Source organism: Hyperoodon ampullatus (genome assembly GCF_949752795.1).
Source record: "Hyperoodon ampullatus genome assembly, chromosome: 2".
Classification (NCBI taxonomy): domain Eukaryota; kingdom Metazoa; phylum Chordata; class Mammalia; order Artiodactyla; family Ziphiidae; genus Hyperoodon; species Hyperoodon ampullatus.
This window is the reverse complement of record NC_136915.1, coordinates 13,097,556-13,120,567: the sequence shown is the minus strand read 5'-3', so window position 1 is coordinate 13,120,567 and position 23,012 is coordinate 13,097,556. Positions and strand designations below refer to the sequence as shown.

General features: G+C 38.0%; 1 protein-coding gene across 2 annotated transcripts in view; it reads right to left on the bottom strand.

Annotated features, from left to right (window-relative positions):
- The window catches only part of SPEN (spen family transcriptional repressor), a gene marked incomplete at both ends in the record, with an annotated part of 82,083 nt that overhangs the window by 55,974 nt on the left and 3,097 nt on the right, over positions 1–23,012 (bottom strand). For both annotated transcript variants that reach the window (XM_079728389.1, XM_079728390.1), the window contains one exon: positions 425–745. In XM_079728389.1, coding sequence (XP_079584515.1) covers positions 425–745 — 321 coding nt within the window. The remainder of the gene's footprint in view (positions 1–424; positions 746–23,012) is intronic.

The window sequence follows — 23,012 nt, the reverse complement described above, 5'->3', positions numbered from 1 at the left end:
TATCAAATTCTAAAAGAATCTGTAGGCTCTAATACTCCAGAAATATTCCATATAGTACAACCACAAAATCTGTAGCCAGGTAGCTCCATCAGGTAGAAGGGATATATCCAAGGAAAGACTTAACATTATCCAAGAGAAGGAATAATTAATTCTAGAAGACAGGTAACTCCAAAAATGATGCTGCCATACAAAATCTTCCACCACTTTATATCTCAGGAGCAGATATCCAACCAGCTGCAGGAAATATCCTCTACGATTCCATAAGATACCAGCCACTGGGATAGAAATCACTTCCGTTTCCAACCCAAAATAGGAAACATTGAGAATGCCCAAAACTTTAAATCCATCTGGGGCCCCTAAATACGAGTTTCTGTTTCACCATATCAAATACAAAATACCTGCCTACAGAAACCTTGGAACTTACCCATCAAGTCTCCGCTCATAACGTCCTTCTCGTGCATGAAGTGATGGTGGGGGGCCATAAGCAGGCCCTCCACCACCTCCTCTGAACCCAGAAACCTCTCTACTACGAGATGCTATGGAAACTGTATCATCCAATCCCCGAGCAGCGCTCGGAATGGTGCCTGGTTCATTATAATCCGTGCGTAGGTCTCTATCTCCCATTTTGTTGACTGAGTTGTGAGCCTTCTGTGCACTTTTGATGTCCACAAAATCCACAAAGGCAGCCACTCCTCCTTCAGAACCCCTCTTGGGGAGAATTTTGACACTTTCCACGCGGCCATATCTGAAAAAAGATAAAGTCAACGTTATTGTTGCATAGTAATAATTTTCCAAAAATAGTTTTAAAAACTGTTTGTTATTTTTAAACAATTTACATTATGCATGTATGGGGGAGGGGTTTCGAGTTAACTTAAAATGGCTTTTAAACTCACATTTTTCTTTTTTGAGGCAAATATTTACAAACATTTTTACCACATTATTTTATTGCTCTAATTTTTTAAATATAGTATTTACTATAAACTGCCTTTTACCTTCCTGGAACACTTCGCTGAAATGACTCTCAGAAGTTTTTAGGAATTTTTACATTCTAAAAAAGGATATTATACCTAAGATAATCAAAGTAACTTACCAATCTTAAGAGATTTTCATTAAAGTAAAAACTGTAGCTAAAAATGGCTATTTTACAAATCTCATTTTAATTTAATTCATTAAGTGAAAATGATCTTAGTGAAAAAAACACTCCTTACTGGAAGGCAAAATAAATTCAAATATTTTGTGCATTTGCAAGTGTCAGTCTAGTTTTTAACGTAATCTTTTGCCATTTAATTCTCTTTTCCAGGGGATTAAAAGAAAAAGTGTTTATAGATTTATAATTTATGTATAATTGTTATTCATATAAATTAATAAATCAGAAAATCTTTTGACAGACTCTTATGTATACTTATAATTTGGCATTTTAGAAAGAAGGGCACAGCACTTTTAAATATAGCACTCTTAATGCTGACAATCCAAGATCATAATTTTTTTTTTTTTAAATTTATGGCTGCATTGGGTCTTCGTTGCTGTGCACAGGCTTTCTCTAGTTGTGGTGAATGGGGGCTACTCTTTGCTGCAGTGCGTGGGCTTCTCATTGTAGTGGCTTCTCTTGCTCTGGAGCACAGGCTCTAGGCACACAGGCTCAGTAGTTGTGGCACACAGGCTCAGTAGTTGTGGCACACAGGCTTAGTTGCTCCGCGGCATGTGGGATCTTCCCGGACCAGGGCTCAAACCCGTGTCCCCTGCATTGGCAGGCGGATTCTTAACCACTGTGCCACCAGGGAAGTCCCCAAGATCATAATTTTACACTTCCCCTGAAGAAGCTGACAACATTATCAGAAAGCCGAACTTTCCTTTTATATCCTTCAGTATGATTTAAGTTATTACCTCTCAGAAGGGAAACATAATCCTAAAATCCAGTTTCATCAGGCAACTGAACTAGATGTAACGAAATTACTTGGGGTAAATTAACTGATGAAAGGATCTCTTAAATTTGGGGGGAAAATGATAGAAAATGAAATAGTTCTTTCCATACAAACACTAAAAAAAAAATACCTTCCAATGTATCTGACAAAGGACTTGTATCTAGAATATAAGAAATCTTACAACTCAACCCATTTTTAAAAAATAGGGAAGATGGGCTTCCCTGGTGGCTCAGTGGTTAATAATCTGCAGGCCAATGCAGGGGGCACGGGTTCGTGCCCTGGTCCGGGAAGATCCCACATGCCGCGGAGCGGCTGGGCTTGTGAGCCATGGCCGCTGAGCCTGCGCGTCCGGAGCCTATGCTCCGCAACGCGAGAGGCCACAACAGTGAGAGGCCCGCGTACCGCAAAAAAAAAAAAAAAAAAGAGAGATGCTCAAAATCAGTAGTCATAGGGAAATACAAATCAAAACCACAATAAAATACCACTTCACACCCACTAGGATTGCTATTAGAAAAGAGAACAGAACAGAACAAAACAAGTATGGGCAAGGATATGGAGAAATTTGAAACCTCCTGCATAGCTGGTGGAACTGTAAAATGGTGCAGCCACTGTGGAAAGTGGCATTTTTCTCCAAAAGTTAAGCAAAGAATTACCATATGACCCAGCAATTCCATTCCTAGGTATATACCCAAGAGAACTGAAAACTGGGGCTCAAAAAGATACACTGCACGAATGTTCACTGCATCATTATTCACAAAAACCAAAAGATGGAAACAACCCGACTGTCCATCAATGGATGAATGGATAAACAAAATGTGGTATATACAAACAATGGAATATTATATTAAAACATAAAAAGAAATGAAGTTTCGATACACACTACAACATGGATAAACCTTGAAAACATCATACTAAATGAAATAAGCCAGACACAAAAGGACAATTAGTTTATGATTCCACTTACATGAAGTATCTGGAATAGACAAATTCATGGAGACAGAAAGTAGAACAGAAGTTAACAGGGGCTGGGGAGACACTGCTTAATGACACAGAGTTTTTGTGTGGGATGAAAAAAATTCTAGAAATAGATAGTGCTGATGGTTACATAACATTGTGAATGCACTTTTTTTTGGCCACGCCAAGCAGCTTGTAGGATCTTAGTTCCCTGACCAGGGATCAAACCTGGGCCCTGGCAGTGAAAGCGCTGGACCACCAGAGAATTCCCTGTGAATGCACTTAATGCCACTGAATTGTACACTTAAAAATGGTTAAGATAATAAATTTTGTATATTTTAACACACACACACAACTTATCACTAAGCCCAAGACCACATAGGTTTTTCTATTAGAAAGAAGAAAAAAAGAAAAAAGAGGGAAGCATCAGCCAATTCCCCATCAAAAAAGTCAGTTAGCCAAAGCATAATACAGGGAAAACAAATATTTAAGCTTAAATTCTTAATAACAAAGAGCTAAATGCAATACTGAAAAGAAGGACCAAATACTTAATGCATAGATTATGCATGTAGAACAAAGTCAAATGACCCTCCGTCCTCAAAAGAGTGGGCTCACAGTTCCCATAATTTTTACATAAGGAGAGTACACTCTGGAAACAAAATACGAATTTATCTCCAAATTTAACATAAGAGAACTTTATCAGGTATTACATTACTCTTCTACACTGAGAAGACTGGAAACTCCCAGATTAAAAAACAACAACAACAACAACCTGTTAATTCTTCACAGCCATGAGAACTCAGCTGGTAAATGTAAATGTGATGTCCTGATTTTATCTACTCTTTCCAAAACAACACAGTTCCTATAGTATTCAAGTATTCCTTAAGTATTCAAATGAAACATTTACTGACATCTACTAATTAAAAAAGAAAAAAGAGCAAAAATAATAAAACCACAGTTAAATAGTATTTCTTTTTTTTAAACATCAAGCCTTAGTTTCAGGTTTTCAGAGAACCTATAGTCTCTGAATAGTCTCCAGTAATATGCACAAAATATTTTCTTAATTTACATAGTCAAAGGTTGTAGTAATAAGTTAACTCATTTTTAATTTTTAAAGAATCAAGGAAACCTAATTTTTTTTTTAAATGAGAACATAAGATTAAGAAAGTGTGCTTAATTGCTACAAGCTGCAGTATATAGCAATCTAATGGGTTTGTCTTCAAAAACACAATCAAAAAACATTAAATTGGTTTCTGTTTGGTCAAAAATATTCACCATCAAAAAATATTAAATTGATCAACAAACACTATAATTCTTCTACGTTTTTGAGAGAGAATTTTAAAATAACCCAAAACAATGCCAGATTTGCTGAGATGTTTGGTCTTTCAACATGTGACTATTTATAGTCAAATTTATATAGTCCTTAGCATTTCCTTGAAGAATATAATTGCAGTGTATTAATGGCCTCACATTTTACACTTGAGAGCATCATGATATACTCTAATGTTTTTCCTCCACTATGAGAAAAGAGTAGGGTTCTAATCCTGAATCAATTATTTTTAATTTTATGGTTCTTAACAGGCACTGTTGTAGGCACTTGATGCATATCAGGGAATAAAACAAAGATCCCTAGTCTCATGGAATTGATTTATTTACAATTTTCAGCTCCTTGATATGTGAAAAGAAGATTCCTCCTATTCTAAACTTTTCCTCAACTCTACAAGAAACTTTGTTAATTTCCAAAGCAACACCAAATACATAAAGCTAAAGATCATTAGTATGCTAAAACCCAATGAATTCTCTCAATACCCTTTCTTTCTAAAAGTTACTACATTCATCCTTTATTAGCTGGTTTATCAATAAGAATGCAATTATTAATTTTAATCTTACCTTTTTTTGCAAGTGACCCTACTAATAATAAGCAATAACAAAGAATAGCCACTATTCGTTTTCACACAAGTCCTCCCACTACAGAAAACAATCCTCCTCAAGTCATTCTTAAAACATCTACCTGTTATTCAGGATAGACTTACAGAATTGTAATGAGGAGAATATCAGCCTCTTTGAAGAGGCATGCAATTAACCTAAAACACCCATTCATCTAAAACCCAATACATCACTTTCCAAAGATTACATATTTTATCAAACTATCAATTCTTTGGGTACTGCCCACTTTTCCACCCTTCCACCCTATCATGGCTAAGCTGCTCCTTATTCAAAAGAAAACGATCAATAAGTATGAATAGACAGAAAGCGAAAAGCAAATGAGCATGCTGTAAGGGATAAAAAGGCCCAAGAGATGAGTATTACAGTCTGGTTGGGTGACCTATAATAGTAGAAACAATAAATGTTTGTGTTTACTTTTTTTTTTTTTGCCGTACGCGGGCCTCTCACTGCCGGGGCCCCTCCCACCGCGGAGCACAGGCTCCGGACGCGCAGGCTCAGCAGACACGGCCCACGGGCCCAGCCGCTCCGCGGCATGTGGGATCCTCCTGGACCGGGGCACGAAGCCATATCCCCTGCATCGGCAGGCGGACTCTCAACCACTGCGCCACCAGGGAAGCCCACTTCTTTTTTATATTATGAAAATATTCAAAATCATTCCTCTTCCAAACTCAGACAGTGGGTCATAAATATATCCATTACAACCACCAAATTATCTGCAATAATGCGGTAACATCAACATTTATATAAACCTTTCATAGTAAAAAATTTTTATGAAGGAATTACTAATTTATAAATCAACCACTTGATCCTATATTTAGACCAGAAGACTGGTTTCCCCTCTGTGTTAGACCTTTATATTATTTTCTATACCAGTGACTACAAATACTTCAAGAATGCCAAAAGGCAGAATCCCCTAGAAACTTAAATAATGCATCATAACAGCATTTAAATTAGAGCTGGCCACATTTTTCCTACATGATCACAGGTCAAATTTTAAAAAATTTTTATTGTGATAAAATATAACATAAAATTAGCTATTTTAACCATTTTTAAATGTACAATCCCAATCTTTTCAAATTAATCACGCCTATTTCTTGTCATCAACATAGTAGAGGTAGACATTAAAGCTACCTCATTCACAATTACTGATACCCCCCATACTTCAAACCATTAAATGTACTAAGTAGCTCAGAATCATATGCTCAGATGGCAAAACTCCTGCAATTTGGACATAACCAAATAAGATGGTAATATTTTTAATGTCATATGTCTCATTACATCAGTTAAAATAAGTTAAAATCCAAAAGAAGAACTTGTTTTAACAATTATCTAGAATGACAAAGATAAATTTAAATTGTTAGCATGACAATGATAAACTACAAGTTAACAGTTTTACTCTATCCAAAGACAATGATCAAAAATTGATATAAACCGGGCTTCCCTGGTGGCGCAGTGGTTGAGAATCTGCCTGCTAATGCAGGGGACACAGGTTCAAGCCCTGGTCTGGGAAGATCCCACATGCCGTGGAGCAACTAGGGCCGTGAGCCACAACTACTGAGCCTGCGCGTCTGGAGCCTGTGCTCCTCAACAAGAGAGGCCGCGACAGTGAGAGGCCCGCGCACCGCGATGAAGAGTGGCCCCTGCTTGCCACAACTAGAGACAGCCCTTGCACAGAGGCGAAGACCCAGAACAGCCAAAAATAAATAAATAAATAAATTAAAAAAAAAAAAATTGATATAAACCCAGAAAATAGAAAATATTTGCAAATTATTTATCTGATAGGAGCTCTTACAACTCAACAACGAAAAAGACATAATGCAATTTAAAAATAGGCAAAGAATATAGACAATTTCTCTAAAAATATATACAAACAGCCAATAAACACACAAAAATTTGCTTAACAACATTAGACTTCAGGAAAATAAAAACCAAAACCACAATGAGATACCACTTCACACGCAATAGGATGGCTAAAATACTGATAAAAGTGACAGGCAATAACAAGTATAAGGAGAACTCTAAACCCTAATAAATCGCTGGTGAGATTGTAAAATGGTACAGCCACTTTGGAATTCAATTTGGCAGTTCCTCAAAATGTTAAACTTAGAATTACCGTATAATCCAGCGATTCTACTCCTAGGTATGAACTGAAAAGAGAACTCCACATAAAAACACATACAGAAATGTTCACAGTATCATTATTCATAATAGCCAAAAAAATGGAAACAAACTAAATGTTCAACTGCTGAGTGGAGTTTTTAAAATGTCATATATGCCCATACAATGGAATGTCATTTGGCAATAAAAAGGAATGAAGTTCTTATACATGCTACAACATGGATGAACCTTGAGAACACTATAAGGGAAAGAAGCCAATCATGTATTTTATGATTCCATATATATGTGAAAGGTCCAAAATAGGCAAATACACAGAAATAGAAAATAGATTAGTGGATTCCAGGAGCTGGGGAGAAGGAAGATTGGGGAATGACTGCTAATGGGTATGGGGGTTTCATTCTGGAGTGATGAAAATGTTCTGAAATTAGTGGTGATGGCTGCATAGCTCTGCAAATATACTAAAAACAACTGTACACTTTTCAAAGGAAAAATTTTATGTCATGTGAATTATATCTCGTTAAAACTGTTATTAAAAGAAAAAAGACAGGGCTTCCCTGGTGGCGCAGTGGTTGAGAGTCCGCCTGCCGATGCAGGGAACACAGGTTCGTGCCCCGGTCCAGGAAGATCCCACATACCGCGGAGCGGCTGGGCCCGTGAGCCATGACCACTGAGCCTGCGCGTCACGTACCGCAAAAAAAAAAAAAAAAAAAAAAAAAAGACAAAAAATAGTACCTGTCACTGTCTTTTATATTTATTTATTTGGCTACACTGGGTCTTAGTTGTGGCATGCGGGATCTTTAGTTGCGGCATGTGGATCTAGTTCCCTGACCGGGGACTGAACCTGGGCCCCCTGCACTGGGAACACAGATCCTTAGCCACTGGACCACCAGGGAAGTCCCTGTCACCATCTTTTAATACAACAAATTTTACATCTCCTTTAGTCACAAGTGTCTGCATTATCTCAGTACAAACCAACTGTCTGCCATGTTTCCTGTAAATGGGCACACTTAAGGAAGACATTTTCTATTTCAAGCATTCCTGAAGATAAGTAACCCATTAGATGACAGCCAAAACCTATCTTCATTTCATGGAGATAGAGAATTCTTTCGGGAAATCTACTGTGAAATAAATTTATGTATAAAAGATTTAAAAACTATTCTTAGATAATTAATATATTTCCCTTTAATCACTTTATCTTTGGAGTAAGTACAAATGATTACTAAAGATGAAAAAAACAGACTCAGAATCCCTAAAGCCAGCAAAGGGCAGTCAGACACAGGCCCCTAGCCTCATTTTAGAAAAAGCTAATATCCTAAAATGTTTCTCTGCTTGGAGGAATGGGGGAGAGGTGGAAAAAGAAGGGGGGGGAGAATGATTTGTAATATTTTGCTGATTTGTGTTCTCTCTCTGCCAAAAAAAAATATATATATATATATATATATATATATATATATATATATTAGTTTGTTGTAGTCTTCGGTCTGGGAAAGACCCTCAGCCTGAGATAAAATCCCTATGTCACAAAAGAAAAGACCACGTAAAAATTACAGCTCCTAAATAGCAAAATACAGTCAAAAGACAAATGGGGAAAAATACTTGCACATGAGAAATAAGTGATTTCCTAAATATAAAAATTCTTCCAAATCAAGGGAGACAGAGGTCCAAACAAAACACAGGCAAAATACCCAAATAGGAAATTTTTTTTAATATTTATTTTATTTATTTCTTTGGTTGCATCGGGTCTTAGTTGCAGCAGGCTGGCTCCTTAGTTGTGGCATGCGAATTCTTAGTTGAGGCATGCATGTGGGATCTAGTTCCCGGACCAAGGATCGAACCCAGGCCCCCTGCATTGGGAACACGGAGTCTTAACCACTGCGCTACCAGGGAAGTTCCAGGAAATTCTTTAAAAATACACACAAAATGGTAAGCACACACACACTCAAAAAAGCTGCTCAATTTCCACTCAAAATTTCAAAAATCCAAATTAAAAAAAAAAAATGCCATGCAATGCAAAGACCTAAATTTTAATAATACCTAGATATTAGCTAGAGTCTAAGAAAATAGATACTTTCATAACACTGTCTGCAGGAGTATAAATTAGAGAAACCTCTGAGGAAGACAATTTGATAGACTGCTTAGTAAGCAACACTGCTTATAACAGTTAAAAAAAAAAGAAGAAAAAAAAAAAAAGGAACGCACCATTCCACTTTCTCTATGAATTTGACTGCTCCTGGAAGCTAATGTAAGTAGACTCATAAAATATTTGTCCTTTTGTGACAGCCTTATTTCACTTAGCATAAAGTCTTCAAGGTTCATCCATGTTGAAGCATGTGTCAGAATTTCCTTTCCTAACATAATATTGCAAATCAACAATACTTCAATTTTAAAAAGAAGAATTTCCTTCCTTTCTAAGGCTGAATAATACTCCATGATACGTATTATGTTGTCACACATTCTGTTTATCCTCTCATGGGTCATGAACACTTAGATTGCTTCTATCTTCTGGCTACTGTAAATGCTTCTATGAAGATAATACATTACTTTTTTAAGATGAGAAACGATTTATTGATTCTAATTAGAAAAGGTTTAAGAAAACTTGAAGACTGAAGATAAGCTTAATTCAACCAACAAAACTATAGTCAGCTGTTTATCAAATCCATGGTTAGTTAGATTCCTGTACATGAAAACTTGATGACTACAACTCTTGGGAAAAGGCAATGTTTTCAGTAAAGCTTTGAATGACAAAATTCTTCAGAACTATTACCGGCACCATTACTTCAGTGAAAAAATACATATATGCATTATTTTGCACCAATCTAATGGTGCAAAATAACTATTTACTAAGTAAAATTAATTGTTAACAAAAAGATAGTGCGCAACTGATATGTAAACCTCTGAAAGATTATCCAATTATAAGGAGAAAAAAATCCCAAAGATTCTATGATGTTTAGATGTTACTAGTTACATAAAATAGGAAGCCTGAATCTTTTAGACAATCCTAGAAAGAATTCATAAGGTAATTTTTCAGAGAATAGGAGGGAGTTTACACTCTACAAGTCAAAATATATAGTGCAGGGGACTTCTCTGGCAGTCCAGCAGTTAAGACTCTACGTTCCCAATGCAGAGGGCCTGAGTTCGATCCCTGGTCAGGGAACTAGATCCCGCATGCCGCAACTAAAAGATCCCACATGCCACAACTAAAGATCCCACACGCCGCAAAATCCCACGTGCCACAACTAAGACCCAGTGTAGCCAAATAAATAAATAAATAAATATATATATATATATATATATATATATATATATATACATACATACATATACACATACACAGTGCAGGAATACAGACAATGATGGTGGCCACTAAGTTAACATTTGGACATTTCTTCTCACAATAATTAATGAACAACGTCATAAATGTGTCTGATTTACATAGTACTGAGAAAAGCTCAAGTATAATTGTAAAGAGAATGCAAATGACCATGATTAACCATTTCTTAAAGTAATGGCAGTAAATAAAATAGTTAGATGAAGAAAAAAAGGAGCAAGGCAAGTTGATCAAAAGGGGAAGGCTGGAGAAAAAAAAGTTGAAGTAGCAGAAGCCAAGAAACTAACAAAAATCCACACCAAGAGTCCGGGGTGTAAATGCAAAGGACTCTTTGAAAATGTGCTTCCTACCTGGCTTAATAGGACTATTACAGTACAATTGCTGAGAAGGAAATTAACTTCTAACCTATGGCTTACTTCTTAGTAAAATAACAGTTTAAAAAAAGACTTTGAGGGGCTTCCCTGGTGGCACAGTAGTTGAGAGTCCACCTGCCGATGCAGGGGACACGGGTTCGTGCCCCGGTCCGGGAGGATCCCACGTGCCGCAGAGCGGCTGGGCCCGTGAGCCATGGCCGCTGAGCCTGCGCATCCGGAGCCTGTGCTCCGCAATGGGAGAGGCCACAACGGTGAGAGGCCCGCGTACCGCAAAAAAAAAAAAAAAAAAAAAAAAGACTGAGAAATTTATAAATTCCCTCTAATATTTCACTTGATTAGATTTCTATCCTTATTTCACAATATATGGTTACTTAGAACAGAATCAGGACAAATGTGATTTTTTTTTGTAATATACATAAATTCCATATTCTTTTCATCCACCACTGTATTTCTGTAAATCTTTAAAGACTACCGATATTTCCAGATTAAGGAAATGGGTCTTCTTTATCACTCTTTAATCTTAAAAGGCCTTTGGGTTTTTCTACTCAATTCCAATGGTTTATAAACTTTTAAATAATCATGCTTCCCAATAAAAACTCTGCATGAAATTAAGCCTATTAAATTAAGAAATAAGTCACCAGTCTCTATGCCAATCATTCCTGAAACTTGTTAAATATGCAGACTTCTCCAGTCAACACTTTAGTCATTAATTATAATCTCTAGAACTAAAAAGCTTTTCTTTACAAGCAAAAACTTTATACAAATTTCCAATAAGATCAACACAAAGGAAATCAAATGTCATAACCCTGTGAGACCCCAAGCTGTGATGAAAGTTCCTTTTATACATCCACTTTTAGACCGGCACAGCAAACTTATGCTGAAAAGGAATAACCTGTGTCAAAAACCACCGTGGAAAGGGCTACTTCATAAAAAAAAAAAAAAAAAAAAAAAAAAAAAACAGAGAGGTATAAGTGACAAGAAAAACTAGAGTATATCCTTATACACCTTAGATTAGTATAACAAAGCACAGACACCATTTTTTTAAATTAACTGCAATATAATTTAAAACTATTTGAAACTTTACAAATGCCACTTAAGTCTGAACCCAAGAAAGACTATTTTTGATTGATGAGCATAGCTGGTTAGGAGAATGATTCAACTGAAAGGAACTGGTACACCAATGTTTTGTATGATGGCTACACAGTATTTCTAGATATCAAGCTCTTTTTTTTTTTTTTTTTGCGGTATGCGGGCCTCTCACTGTTGTGGCCTCTCCCGTTGCGGAGCACAGGCTCCAGACGCGCAGGCTCAGTGGCCATGGCTCACGGGCCTAGCCTCTCCGCGGCATGTGGGATTTTCCCGGACCGGGGCACGAACCCATGTCCCCTGCATCGGCAGGCGGACTCTCAACCACTGCGCCACCAGGGAAGCCCTCAAGCTCTTTTATAATCCAACTAATCATCAAAATATACTTTTTTAAAATCTTCACAGCATTCCAGTGACCTTTATGCACTATGAAGAATGGCTAGAATAAGATTTTTTGCATGAGAGAGCTTTAAATATTATACTTATTCATCTCTCAATTTAGATGTTCAGTTATCAATGGAAACACCATTTGTATCAAAAGCTGACACAGTGAGCACATACACAGCAGAGTCACGTATAGATTTTCAATGACCCCATAGAGATGTTACATGTCCCATTTTACACCTTGTTTTGTCATTTAATATTTTTCCATGCCCATAAAGACCCTTTGCCAGTTCTAACACAGTGTGCCCTAGAACAAGATTTTCTAAACTAAAAAGACCTAAGAAATCTTTTTTTCTAATTTATTTTTTGGCTGCATTGGGTCTTCGTTGCTGTGCGCAGGTTTTCTCTAGTTGCGGTGAGCAGAAGCTACTCTTCATTGTGGTGCTCGGGCTTCTCGTTGCAGTGGCTTCTCTTGTTGCAGAGCTCTAGGTGCATGGGTTTCAGTAGCTGCAGCACGGGGGCTCAGCAGTTGCAGCACGTGGGCCCTAGAGTACAGGCTCAGTAGTTGTGGTGCACCAGCTTAGTTGCTCCGTGGCATGTGGGATCTTCCCAGACCAGGGATCAAACCCGTGTCCCCTGCATTGGCAGGCGGATTCTTAACCACTGCACCACCAGGGAAGTCCCCTTATAAATCTTATAATCCGACCCATTCAATTTATGGGAGAAAATAAAGGTACCTACTTTATATAATAAATGTGTTACTGGGAACTTCCCTGGTAGTCCAGTGGGTAAAACTCCACGCTCCCAATGCAGGGACCCCATGTTCAATACCTTATCAGGGAACTAGATTCCACATGCATGCTGCAACTAAAGAGTTCACATGCTGCAACTAAGAGTCCACATGCTGCAACAAAGATCCCACGTGCCACAACGAAGATCCCGAGTGCAACAACGAAGATCCAGCACAGCTAAAATAAATATTTAAATAAATAAACAAATAAATGTTTAACTGAAGAGTTAAGGTGTCTTATTTTGTTTTTGTTTTTCTTTTTCTGGCCGCGCCGCACAGCTTGCAGGATCTTAGCTCCCCGACCAGGGACTGATCCTGGGCTTTAGGCAGTGAGAGCACAGAGTCCCAACCACTGGACTGCCAGGGAATTCCCTGTCTTTTTTATATACAGCATCACATACTAACTGAATTTTAGATACTCTCTATAAATTGAGATTTTTGCAAATCTTGTTTTCTTTGATTAAGGCTGAACCCACTTACATAATAGAAATTAATATCTATTATGGCATTTAATTCTAACACTGGATGTGTTTGAAATTCATTTCATTGAAAGAATTCAAGCTGACTAAAAGGAACAACCTTAAAAAATCTAAGGATTCCATGATTTCTACGATAAAACTGAGGGGGGGGGGGCGGTGGATGAAAACAACAGAAAAAAATTCCCACAAGAAAAACATCAGTTCTAATCCTATAAGTTTACAATGAGGAAAAAGAGGAGGGGGAAAATAAAGCTATTCACGGGACACTATCTCTGTTTTGTTTACTAGTCTTAAAGTTTTTCGGTGATTCTTAACTTTTTAACCTCAACCTTTTTATGTCAAAGCTAAAGTAAGTACTTAAATATACTGCTAGCATTCTATTCTTAACATAATGGTTTGCCTAAACCAATATTTCTTACACTTTTTTCCACGGACTGCTTTGACAGCCAGTGAAACCTATAAACCCTTTCTCGGACTATTATTAAATTAACCAAGTAAAATGCACGAATTACAAAGAAACCAATTATATTGAAATATAATTCTCAACTTTTGAACATACAGGAAATACAGAGGACAAAAGGTGATGTTAATGTATACAACAGGACAGGCATGTAATCAGCAAAACACACACTGAGAAACTCTACAACTTGGTTTCCAACAAATTAGGTTGTAAGCAGAGAGAGAGATTAAAACGTATGGACTTAAAAAGGGTGAAATAGGGCTTCCCTGGTGGCACAGTGGTTGAGAGTCTGCCTGCCGATGCAGGGGACACGGGTTCGTGCCCCGGTCCGGGAAGATCCCACATGCCACGGAGCGGCTAGGCCCATGAGCCATGGCCGCTGAGCCTGTGCATCCGGAGCCTGTGCTCCGCAACGGGAGAGACCACAACAGTGAGAGGCCCGCGTACAGCAAAATAAATAAAGAAATAAAGAAATAAAATAAGAAGGGTGAAATAGTCCCATGTCCATCAGTAAGTAAATAAACTGTGGTATCCTGACCGTGGTGGTGGTGATTACAAGGATGCCTACATTTCTCAAAATTCAACAAACTCAACACTTGAAATAGGTACGTTTTACTGTATGCAAATTATACCTCAATAAAATTTTAAAAATATATCTTCTGTACCTTATTTAGAGCCTGACTGAAAAAAAAATTCTTAAAACAATTACAAACTCAAGTACTGGCTGGATATTTGAAAATAATGACTGGGTATTTGAAATAAGAATATACCACAGTATTGCTGAATATCTTTAAACAGTTCTTATCTTCTAGAGATAAACACTGAAATACTTGTGGATTAAATAAGATGGCTGGGATCTACTTCAAAATAATACCAACTATACACATTGTAGGGCTTGTGCAAAGGAATAAGATTTTAATTCATTAAGGAACTCTTTGGACAGGGGTGAAGACTAGTGTAGAGGAAACAGAAAATAAAAGTTGATGCATCCACTATGGAAAGCAGTATGGAGGTGCCTCAAAAAGTTAAAAATAGAATTACCATATGACACAGCAATTCCACTTCTGGGTATATAACCAAGGAAACGGAAAACACCAATTTGAAAAGATATGCATCTCCATGTTCATTGCAGCATTTTATTTACCAAAGCCAAGATACAGAAACAACCTGTGTCCAGGGATTGATGGATGGATAAAGAACATGTGGCATATGTGGTGTGCGCACATGTGCGCACGCACACACACACACACACATGCGCACACACAATGGAATACTATTCAGCCATAAAAAAGAAGGGAAATCTTGCCATTTGCAACAACATGGATAAACCTTGAGGGCATTATGCTAAGTGAAATAAGTCAGAGAAAGACAAATACCATAAGATCTCACTTATATGTGGAATCTTAAAAAAAAAAAAGTCATTGATACAGAAAACAGATTGGTGGTTGGGGGTTGGGGTGATGGGTGGAATGAAAGGGCTCAAAAGATAAAAACTTCCAATTATAAAATGAATAAGTCATGGGGATATAATGTACAGCACAGTGACTACAGTTAATATTGTACTGCATATGTGAAAGTTGCTAAGAGAGTAAATCTTGAAAGTACTTATCACAAGGAAAAAAACCGTTTTTGGTAACTATGTATGGTGAGGAATGTTAACTAGACTCATTGTGGTGATCATTTTGCAATATATACAAATATCAGATCATTATGTTGTACACCTGAAACCAATATAATGTTATATGTCAGTTATACTTGTTAAGAATAAAATTAATTAAAACTTATTCACTTAAAATTAGTATTAAAAATTTTAAGTTAAAACAAACAAAAAAAGAAATAAGGTTGAGGTCAATACGCTTGGGGGGAAGTAGGGCGAGGGCAAGATTTTGCTGAGATACCACACAAAGTGAGTGACTGACGCCCAAATAAATGGAGCAATGATGATACCTAAAAAACAAACTCCCTTCTTACTAGCCCCTCTTCTGAATGACTCAGCATATAATACAGCTCATACTGATCCTGTGATTAACCTCATGTCCTAAAGTCAGCGGTGGAAGTAGAACCAAAACTAAAATTCTAAAAGTGGGGTAGCTCTAAATCCGCTTACAAACGGCACCAGAGGCAGGTAATTCATTCATCCACAAGTTGTCTCCTATGAGAGAAAAAACTGAAGACAAAAACATGCAAGTCATTTCCAGCCCCACCTTCCTTTTCTTGCCTTGCCTTCCACCTCCCCCACAATGTTGGTTTCCAAAGAGAAAAGCCAAGAGGGAGGTGATCTGACGCAGAGGCAGCAGGGGTGAGGTGCCCAGAGGTGGCAGGCAGAGGTGGGGGAGGCAGAGTGGTTGGCCTATTAGTTACACTGAGAACATACTGGGCAAATTAAGTAAATATACTGAGAATAATGAGAGGTTTCTCACTGTCTGAGAAGGGTTTATAAACATGGAAATGGGGAGGTTAGAAAGAATCCTCATGTATTGAAACATGTGTGAACATGTTATATAGAGATACATGTAATTATATTATTACATAGACATACATTATATATATTATATAGAGATACGTATATTATATAGAGATACATGTAATATATATATGTAAACATATATACATGTGTACACACACAATACATATCCTCTTAGCTCTGCAGCAATGGGTAAACTGTGCACCCAGATCTTGGGTTTCTAAATACCATCCCTCCCTGAAAGGAACCAGAGTCTCTTGGAGAATGGCTGATTACAGGGCTGGGAAAGGGAAAATACAAGATGAGCCTTTGTTGTTGCCAGAAATAAAGAAATACTTAAAAGAGTAGTGGGGAGATATCAAAAGGACACAGTAGCCAGTTTGAAGGAGCTCCCACTGGTCAAATCTAGAATGATTTGGGTATCAAAATAAGCAAGTCCTGAACTAAAACCCATTGAAAAAAATGGAAATCAAATATATGCGTGTGTGTATGTATATTTCCAAATATAATTATGGAGAATCTTACCTACAGCAGAATAAATGTCTAAGAAATCACAGTAATAGATTCTCATTTGGCAACAATCACAGCAGTATATAATAGTCAAGAGTTATCAATGGGGGACTACCCTGGGGATCCAGTAGTTAAGAGTCTGCCTTCCAATGCAGGGGATGTGGGTTTGATCCCTGGTCGGGGAACTAAGATCCCACATGCCACAGGGCAACTGAGCCCGCGCGCCACAACTACTGAGCCCGTGCACCAAAACTAGAGAGAGAAGCCCGCATGCTGCAACAAAAGTTTCCACATGCCGCAACTAAGACATGATGCAGCCAAAAATAAATAAATGAATAAATAAATTTTTTGTTAAGTTATCAATAGCTGCTAAGGCTACTGGGTTTAGGGTTGATGATGGAAGAGACTATCAGTGTAATACTGGAATATCTCCCCATAAAATGCTAATCAAATAAAGGGGGGGAAATGGTGAAGACACTAACTTTACTAGGTGATCAAAGTTAACATCACCAGTGGTGGGATGGATCCAATACTGTCTCCATATTCTGAAAAAGCACAGAATCATTTCTCTGGTATTCCTGCCAAGATTGCAAGACCTGATCTGGTCATGAGGTAATACTGGACAAACCTGGGTAGAGGGTCAGCCTGCAGAATGAAAGAATTATGCTCTTGGGCTTCCCTGGTGGCTCAGTGGTTAAGAATCCGCCTGTCAATGCAGGGGACACGGGTTTGAGCCCTGGTCTGGGAAGATCCCACATGCCGCGGAGCAACTAAGCCCGTGTGCCACAACTACTGAGCCTGTGCTCTAGAGCCTGCGATCCACAACTACTGAGCCCGTGTGCCTAGAGTCCCTGCTCCGCAACAAGAGAAGCCACCGCAGTGAGAAGTCCGCACACCGCAAAAAAGAGTAGCCCCCGCTCGCCACAACTAGAGAAAGCCCGCACGCAGCAATGAAGACCCAACGCAGTCAAAAATAAATTAATTAATTAAAAATAAAAAAAGAATTGTGCTCTTTAAGACTATCAGGCACATGAGAATTACATGAGAATTAGGGTAAGAAACTGTTCCAGACGGATGACACATGACCACCAAAGGCAATACATGGTACTGGCTAGGATCCTGGACCAAAAGGGAAAGAGGGACATTGTTGGGATGGTTGGCATCATTTGAATGAGGTCTATGGATCGAGTAATAGTGCTATACCAATGTTGATTTCCTTGCCGAAAATACTGTATGGTGCAATGCAGTTTTGGGGAGATATACACTGGAGAATTTAAGAATGTCACGCCGGGAAAAGACAAGAGAAGGTAATGGAGCAAATGTGGCAAAATGCTAACAACTGAGGAATTTGTGTGAAGGGAATGTGGGAATTCTTTGCACTTTTCCTGAACTATTTCAAAATAAATTTTAAATGAAAAACAACAACAACAAACAAACACACAGGAAGGCGAGAAGTGGATCTACGTGTATGGATAGACCTTCATTCCTGTGTATCAAATGCCATATTTTCAAAGAGGCCTTCCTCGTCACTCCCACCCGCATTTACTCTCCATCCCCTCTCCTCTGCTTTATTTTTCCTCATAAGGCAGAATACGTCATGGTTGATGGTCACTGGGGCTGAACAATGGGTACATGAGATTTATTTACTATTTTTCTACTTTTGTGTATGTTCAAAATTCTCCAAGGTAAAGTTTAAAAGTATACCCACAACACAGATTGATCATACAGTAATATATATATGCATCTTTATTGATGCATTAAATAGAAGTATTTAGCAGCAGGTCTAATAGCTACTGTCATTTCTAAGTTGTGATGAGCATAAATGAAATATCTGCAACAACTGTAATATAAAATATGAAAATACATCTGATTGGTGTTGGTGGTGAAATCATCACAGGTACTACTAATACTACCATGTTGGTACTACACCACAATATAGTTATAATTGATGGAAATGCTAAATTCTGATTAAGAAGTTAGTGAAAATAAAGACATACTATTTTCCTATCCAAATTTAAGTAGCTCGTCCTAAATTCTGGTCTAAATAATAATAGTTTTCGTCTAAATAGTAATAGTTTTCATTCTAACATCCTTTTGATATAATAAAGTGATAAACTTTTAAAATCTTTTTTCTTTTCATCCGAGGTTACTTAAATAATCTTAAGTGGGGAATTCCCTGGCAATCCAGTAGTTAGGGTTCCTTGCTTCCACTGCAGGGGGCATGGGTTCGATCTCTGGTCGAGGAACTAAGATCCTGCATGCTGTGCCACGTGGCCAAAAAATAAAAATTAAAAAAATAAAGAATAAAAAAACCTTGAGTGAAAAAGAGCCTTTATTGCAGGCAGCATAAATTTTAAAAATTAATGGTTGAAACAAAAATCCACCACCTACCAATTTATTGACTTACAAAAGATGCAAATCGGGCTTCCCTGGTGGCGCAGTGGTTGAGAGTCCGCCTGCCGATGCAGGGGACACGGGTTCGTGCCCCGGTCCAGGAAGATCGCACATGCCGCGGAGCGGCTGGGCCCGTGAGCCATGGCTGCTGAGCCTGCGCGTCCGGAGCCTGTGCTCCGCAACGGGAGAGGCCACAACAGTGAGAGGATCGCATACCGCAAAAAAAAAAGATGCAAATCACTATACATCAAATGTAGTTTGTAAAATACAAAGTGTTTTTGAATAAAAAATCCTAGTTTTTTGTTTTTATTTTTTTAATTTTTTTTTTCTTGCGGTACACGGGCCTCTCACTGTTGTGGCCTCTCCCGTTGCGGAGCACAGGCCCGGATGCGCAGGGTCAGCGGCCATGGCTCACGGGCCCAGCCGCTCTGCGGCATGTGGGATCTTCCCGGACCGGGGCACGAACCCGTGTCCCCTGCATCGGCAGGCGGACTCTCAACCACTGCGCCACCAGGGAAGCCCTATCCTAGTTTTTTAATCAAAGGAATAAAATGATGGGGTATTTTTTTAAAAAATCACTGAGTCAATTTTAAGAATCAAAGAAACTGGGCCTCCCTGGTGGCGCAGTGGTTGAGAGTCCGCCTGCCGATGCAGGGGATACGGGTTCGTGCCCCGGTCTGGGAGGATCCCATATGCCGCGGAGCGGCTGGGCCCGTGAGCCATGGCCGCTGAGCCTGCGCATCCGGAGCCTGTGCTCCGCAACGGGAGAGGCCACAACAGTGAGAGGCCCGCGTACCACAAAAAAAAAAAAAAAAAAAAAGAATCAAAGAAACTGTAAATGTATTATATGTAAACATATACTGTGTGTAAACATGATAAGAATGTAACAAAGCCAATACAAGATATAAACAGAAAAATCTTAATTTCATTTGTCAATGTAACCCAAACTCAGCATCTAATACAAAGATACAAAGACATACATATACCCCCAGAGTTTAATGCTGGACTAAAAATCTAGCACCAAGTACATAACACAAGCAATAAAAGGTGTCTTCCATTTGAATTTTCCCAGAAATATTCCTTAGCTGTAAGAGGTGGAGCAGTTCTTATATAATAAAAATCTTTAAACATGCTAGATTTCAATTCATCCCTATACTCAAAATGAAATCCTAAGTAACTAAATCCAAAAATTCACTAAATTTAAGTTAGGGTTTTATAGAGACATCCTGTTGTGGGGTTTTTTTAGATGTTTATAATTTTCAACTTGGCAGACAGTGACACATGTAGAGGGAAAAATCGGAATATTGCAATACTTTAACATTATACCAAGAACATCTTTTCACTGCAAAGCGTATTTCCACCCACTAAAAACCAGCTAGACAGCACACAAAATTATATAATTTCTAATAAATTAAACATCCTAATTGGTTTCCACAATAGAGTATGCTATTTTCATTCAAAATATGGGTAGCGGGCTTCCCTGGTAGCGCAGTGGTTAAGAATCCACCTGCCAATACAGGGGACATGGGTTCGAGCCCTGGTCCGGAAAGATCCCACATGCCGCGGACCAACTAAGCCCGTGCGCCACAACTACTGAGCCTGGGCTCTAGAGCCCGCGAACCACAACTACTGAGCCCGCGTGCCACAAGTACTGAAGCCCACGCGCCTACAGCCCGTGCTCCACAACAAGAGAAACCACTACAATGAGAAGCCCACGCACCGCAACAAAGAGTAGCCCCCGCCTGCCGCAACTAGAGAAAGCCCGGGCGCAGCAACGAAGACCCAATGCAGCCAAAATATAAAATAAAAGAAAAGAAAGAAAGAAAGAAAATTTAAAAAATTTTTTGAGTAGCTGTAAGACATATAATAATAAAGAAAACATTAAACAAAACAAACAGTAAAGGTTAGAAATTGAACTACAGAAAAGTGTTACGTTATTTAGTCTCCTTGTTCAGCAGACTAATATGTCAGTTTAAAGTTGACAAACAACTATTTATTTCAAATCATCCAATATCAACATTCAGGAGCACAATGTGAATGAATATACATACTCAAGGTATTTTTCAGCCTACAGTGTTTACTCTAAATACTGTGACTAGTTAAATACAGCTCAAACACTAGGGAGTCTTAAAAGTAAAAGCAAAAAAATATATAGTCCCCAACTGGAATATGCTAGTTTTCATGAAATATTTCTATTTTTTTTTTAATTTAGGCAAAATTTCAAACTAAGAGGAAAATGAGACTTGGAAGAATATTTGGAAAAACTTCCACATTACTACTATCTCTATAACTTCTATACAAGTCTTTCCAAACCATTGGTGCATACAGGATTAAAAATGTCTCCTAAATCAAGCCCGAAATCTCTTCATAAGCATACCAAACAATACAACGCCTGAGCAATCAAGAGTCCACAAGAAAGGTAGTTGGGAAAAGGTGCCCTCTACACAAGTCAAACACCATCATTCTTCTTGGCACTGAGCCCTATGTTTTCCTCCAATCTGCCAGAAGCATTCTAACTCAGGAAATAAAATACATCGCAAGTATTCTGTATTAGTTTCTAATGCTATTTCTCAAGATAAGTATAAAATTATTTTACTTTACTTTTTTTTAGGTTCAAAAAGCCTGTCATGGAAATAGGTATTCAAAATTATAACATTCAAAAACAGAGGTGTTTCTTCAAAGAAACTGGCTCAGCTCAAAAGAATAAACCATGTAGCAGTGATGCGGGCTAGGGAGTCAAATTTGTTTAAGTCTAAAAGTATCTCTAGTTATAGGAGTATGTAAGGACAAGGAAACTTTACCACAATACTTTATATTGTGTCCCAGAAATAAACCAAATTCATGTAACATAACATATATTCCAGCTATTTAAACTCAGGAAAACCATTATGATTGGACATGTAAAGTTAGCAAAATGAGGGAGAAGATATGCGGATATATGTATATGTATAGCTGATTCACTTTGTTATAAAGCAGAAACTAACACAGCATTGTAAAGCAATTATACTCCAATAAAGAGGTTAAAAAAAGTGACTGCAGCAAGATAAAATAAATAAAGTTAACAAAACAAAACACTTTTAAATGAGTTTCATTCTTTTACAAAATTTTTACATGAGCTGCTACCTTGCTCAACCTCTGCGTGATCTTTAACTTATTCTCTAGAACTGGAGAATGGATGGGAAGAACCTGAATATGTGATTTACTTCAAACCTGAAAATAAGATACAGAGACTTTTATGTCCTTTAAAGGGTTCTATTCACTTGCTCATTCTAATTCAGGGAGTCGCCTTTGCACACACCTCTCTCCCTCTAACAACTAAGACAGCGACCAATTGTTGTATAACTCCTCCCTTCCCCCTTCAATCCAGCTAACATACCATACAAAGGAAAGGACTTTCTCTATTGTGCAAATTCAGTCCCTGCAATGGATCTTTGTTAACTAAATCTGATTCAGAAATACTCATTTAATTCTTTTCAATCAGCATATTGAATGCTGTTAAAATCATGAGCAAAATAAATTATTCTTATTGCAAGAAGGTAAAGCCAAATTTTGAAAATGTTCTGATTACATTTTAAAGGTTTGCTCTTTCTTTGGCACAGAGAGAAAAAAAAGCCAAATCAGCAACCTTCCCTCAACCTATTTTCTACCAAAAACATTGATCAAAATATAAATAAAAGAATTGGCTCTGACCCTCCCCCATCCCAAATGCCTCTTAAACTGCCCTGCCCCCAAAGCTGCCTCATCTAATCATTTTTTAAATCCAAATACTTACTACAAAAGCCTAATCACCGTTACGAGTACA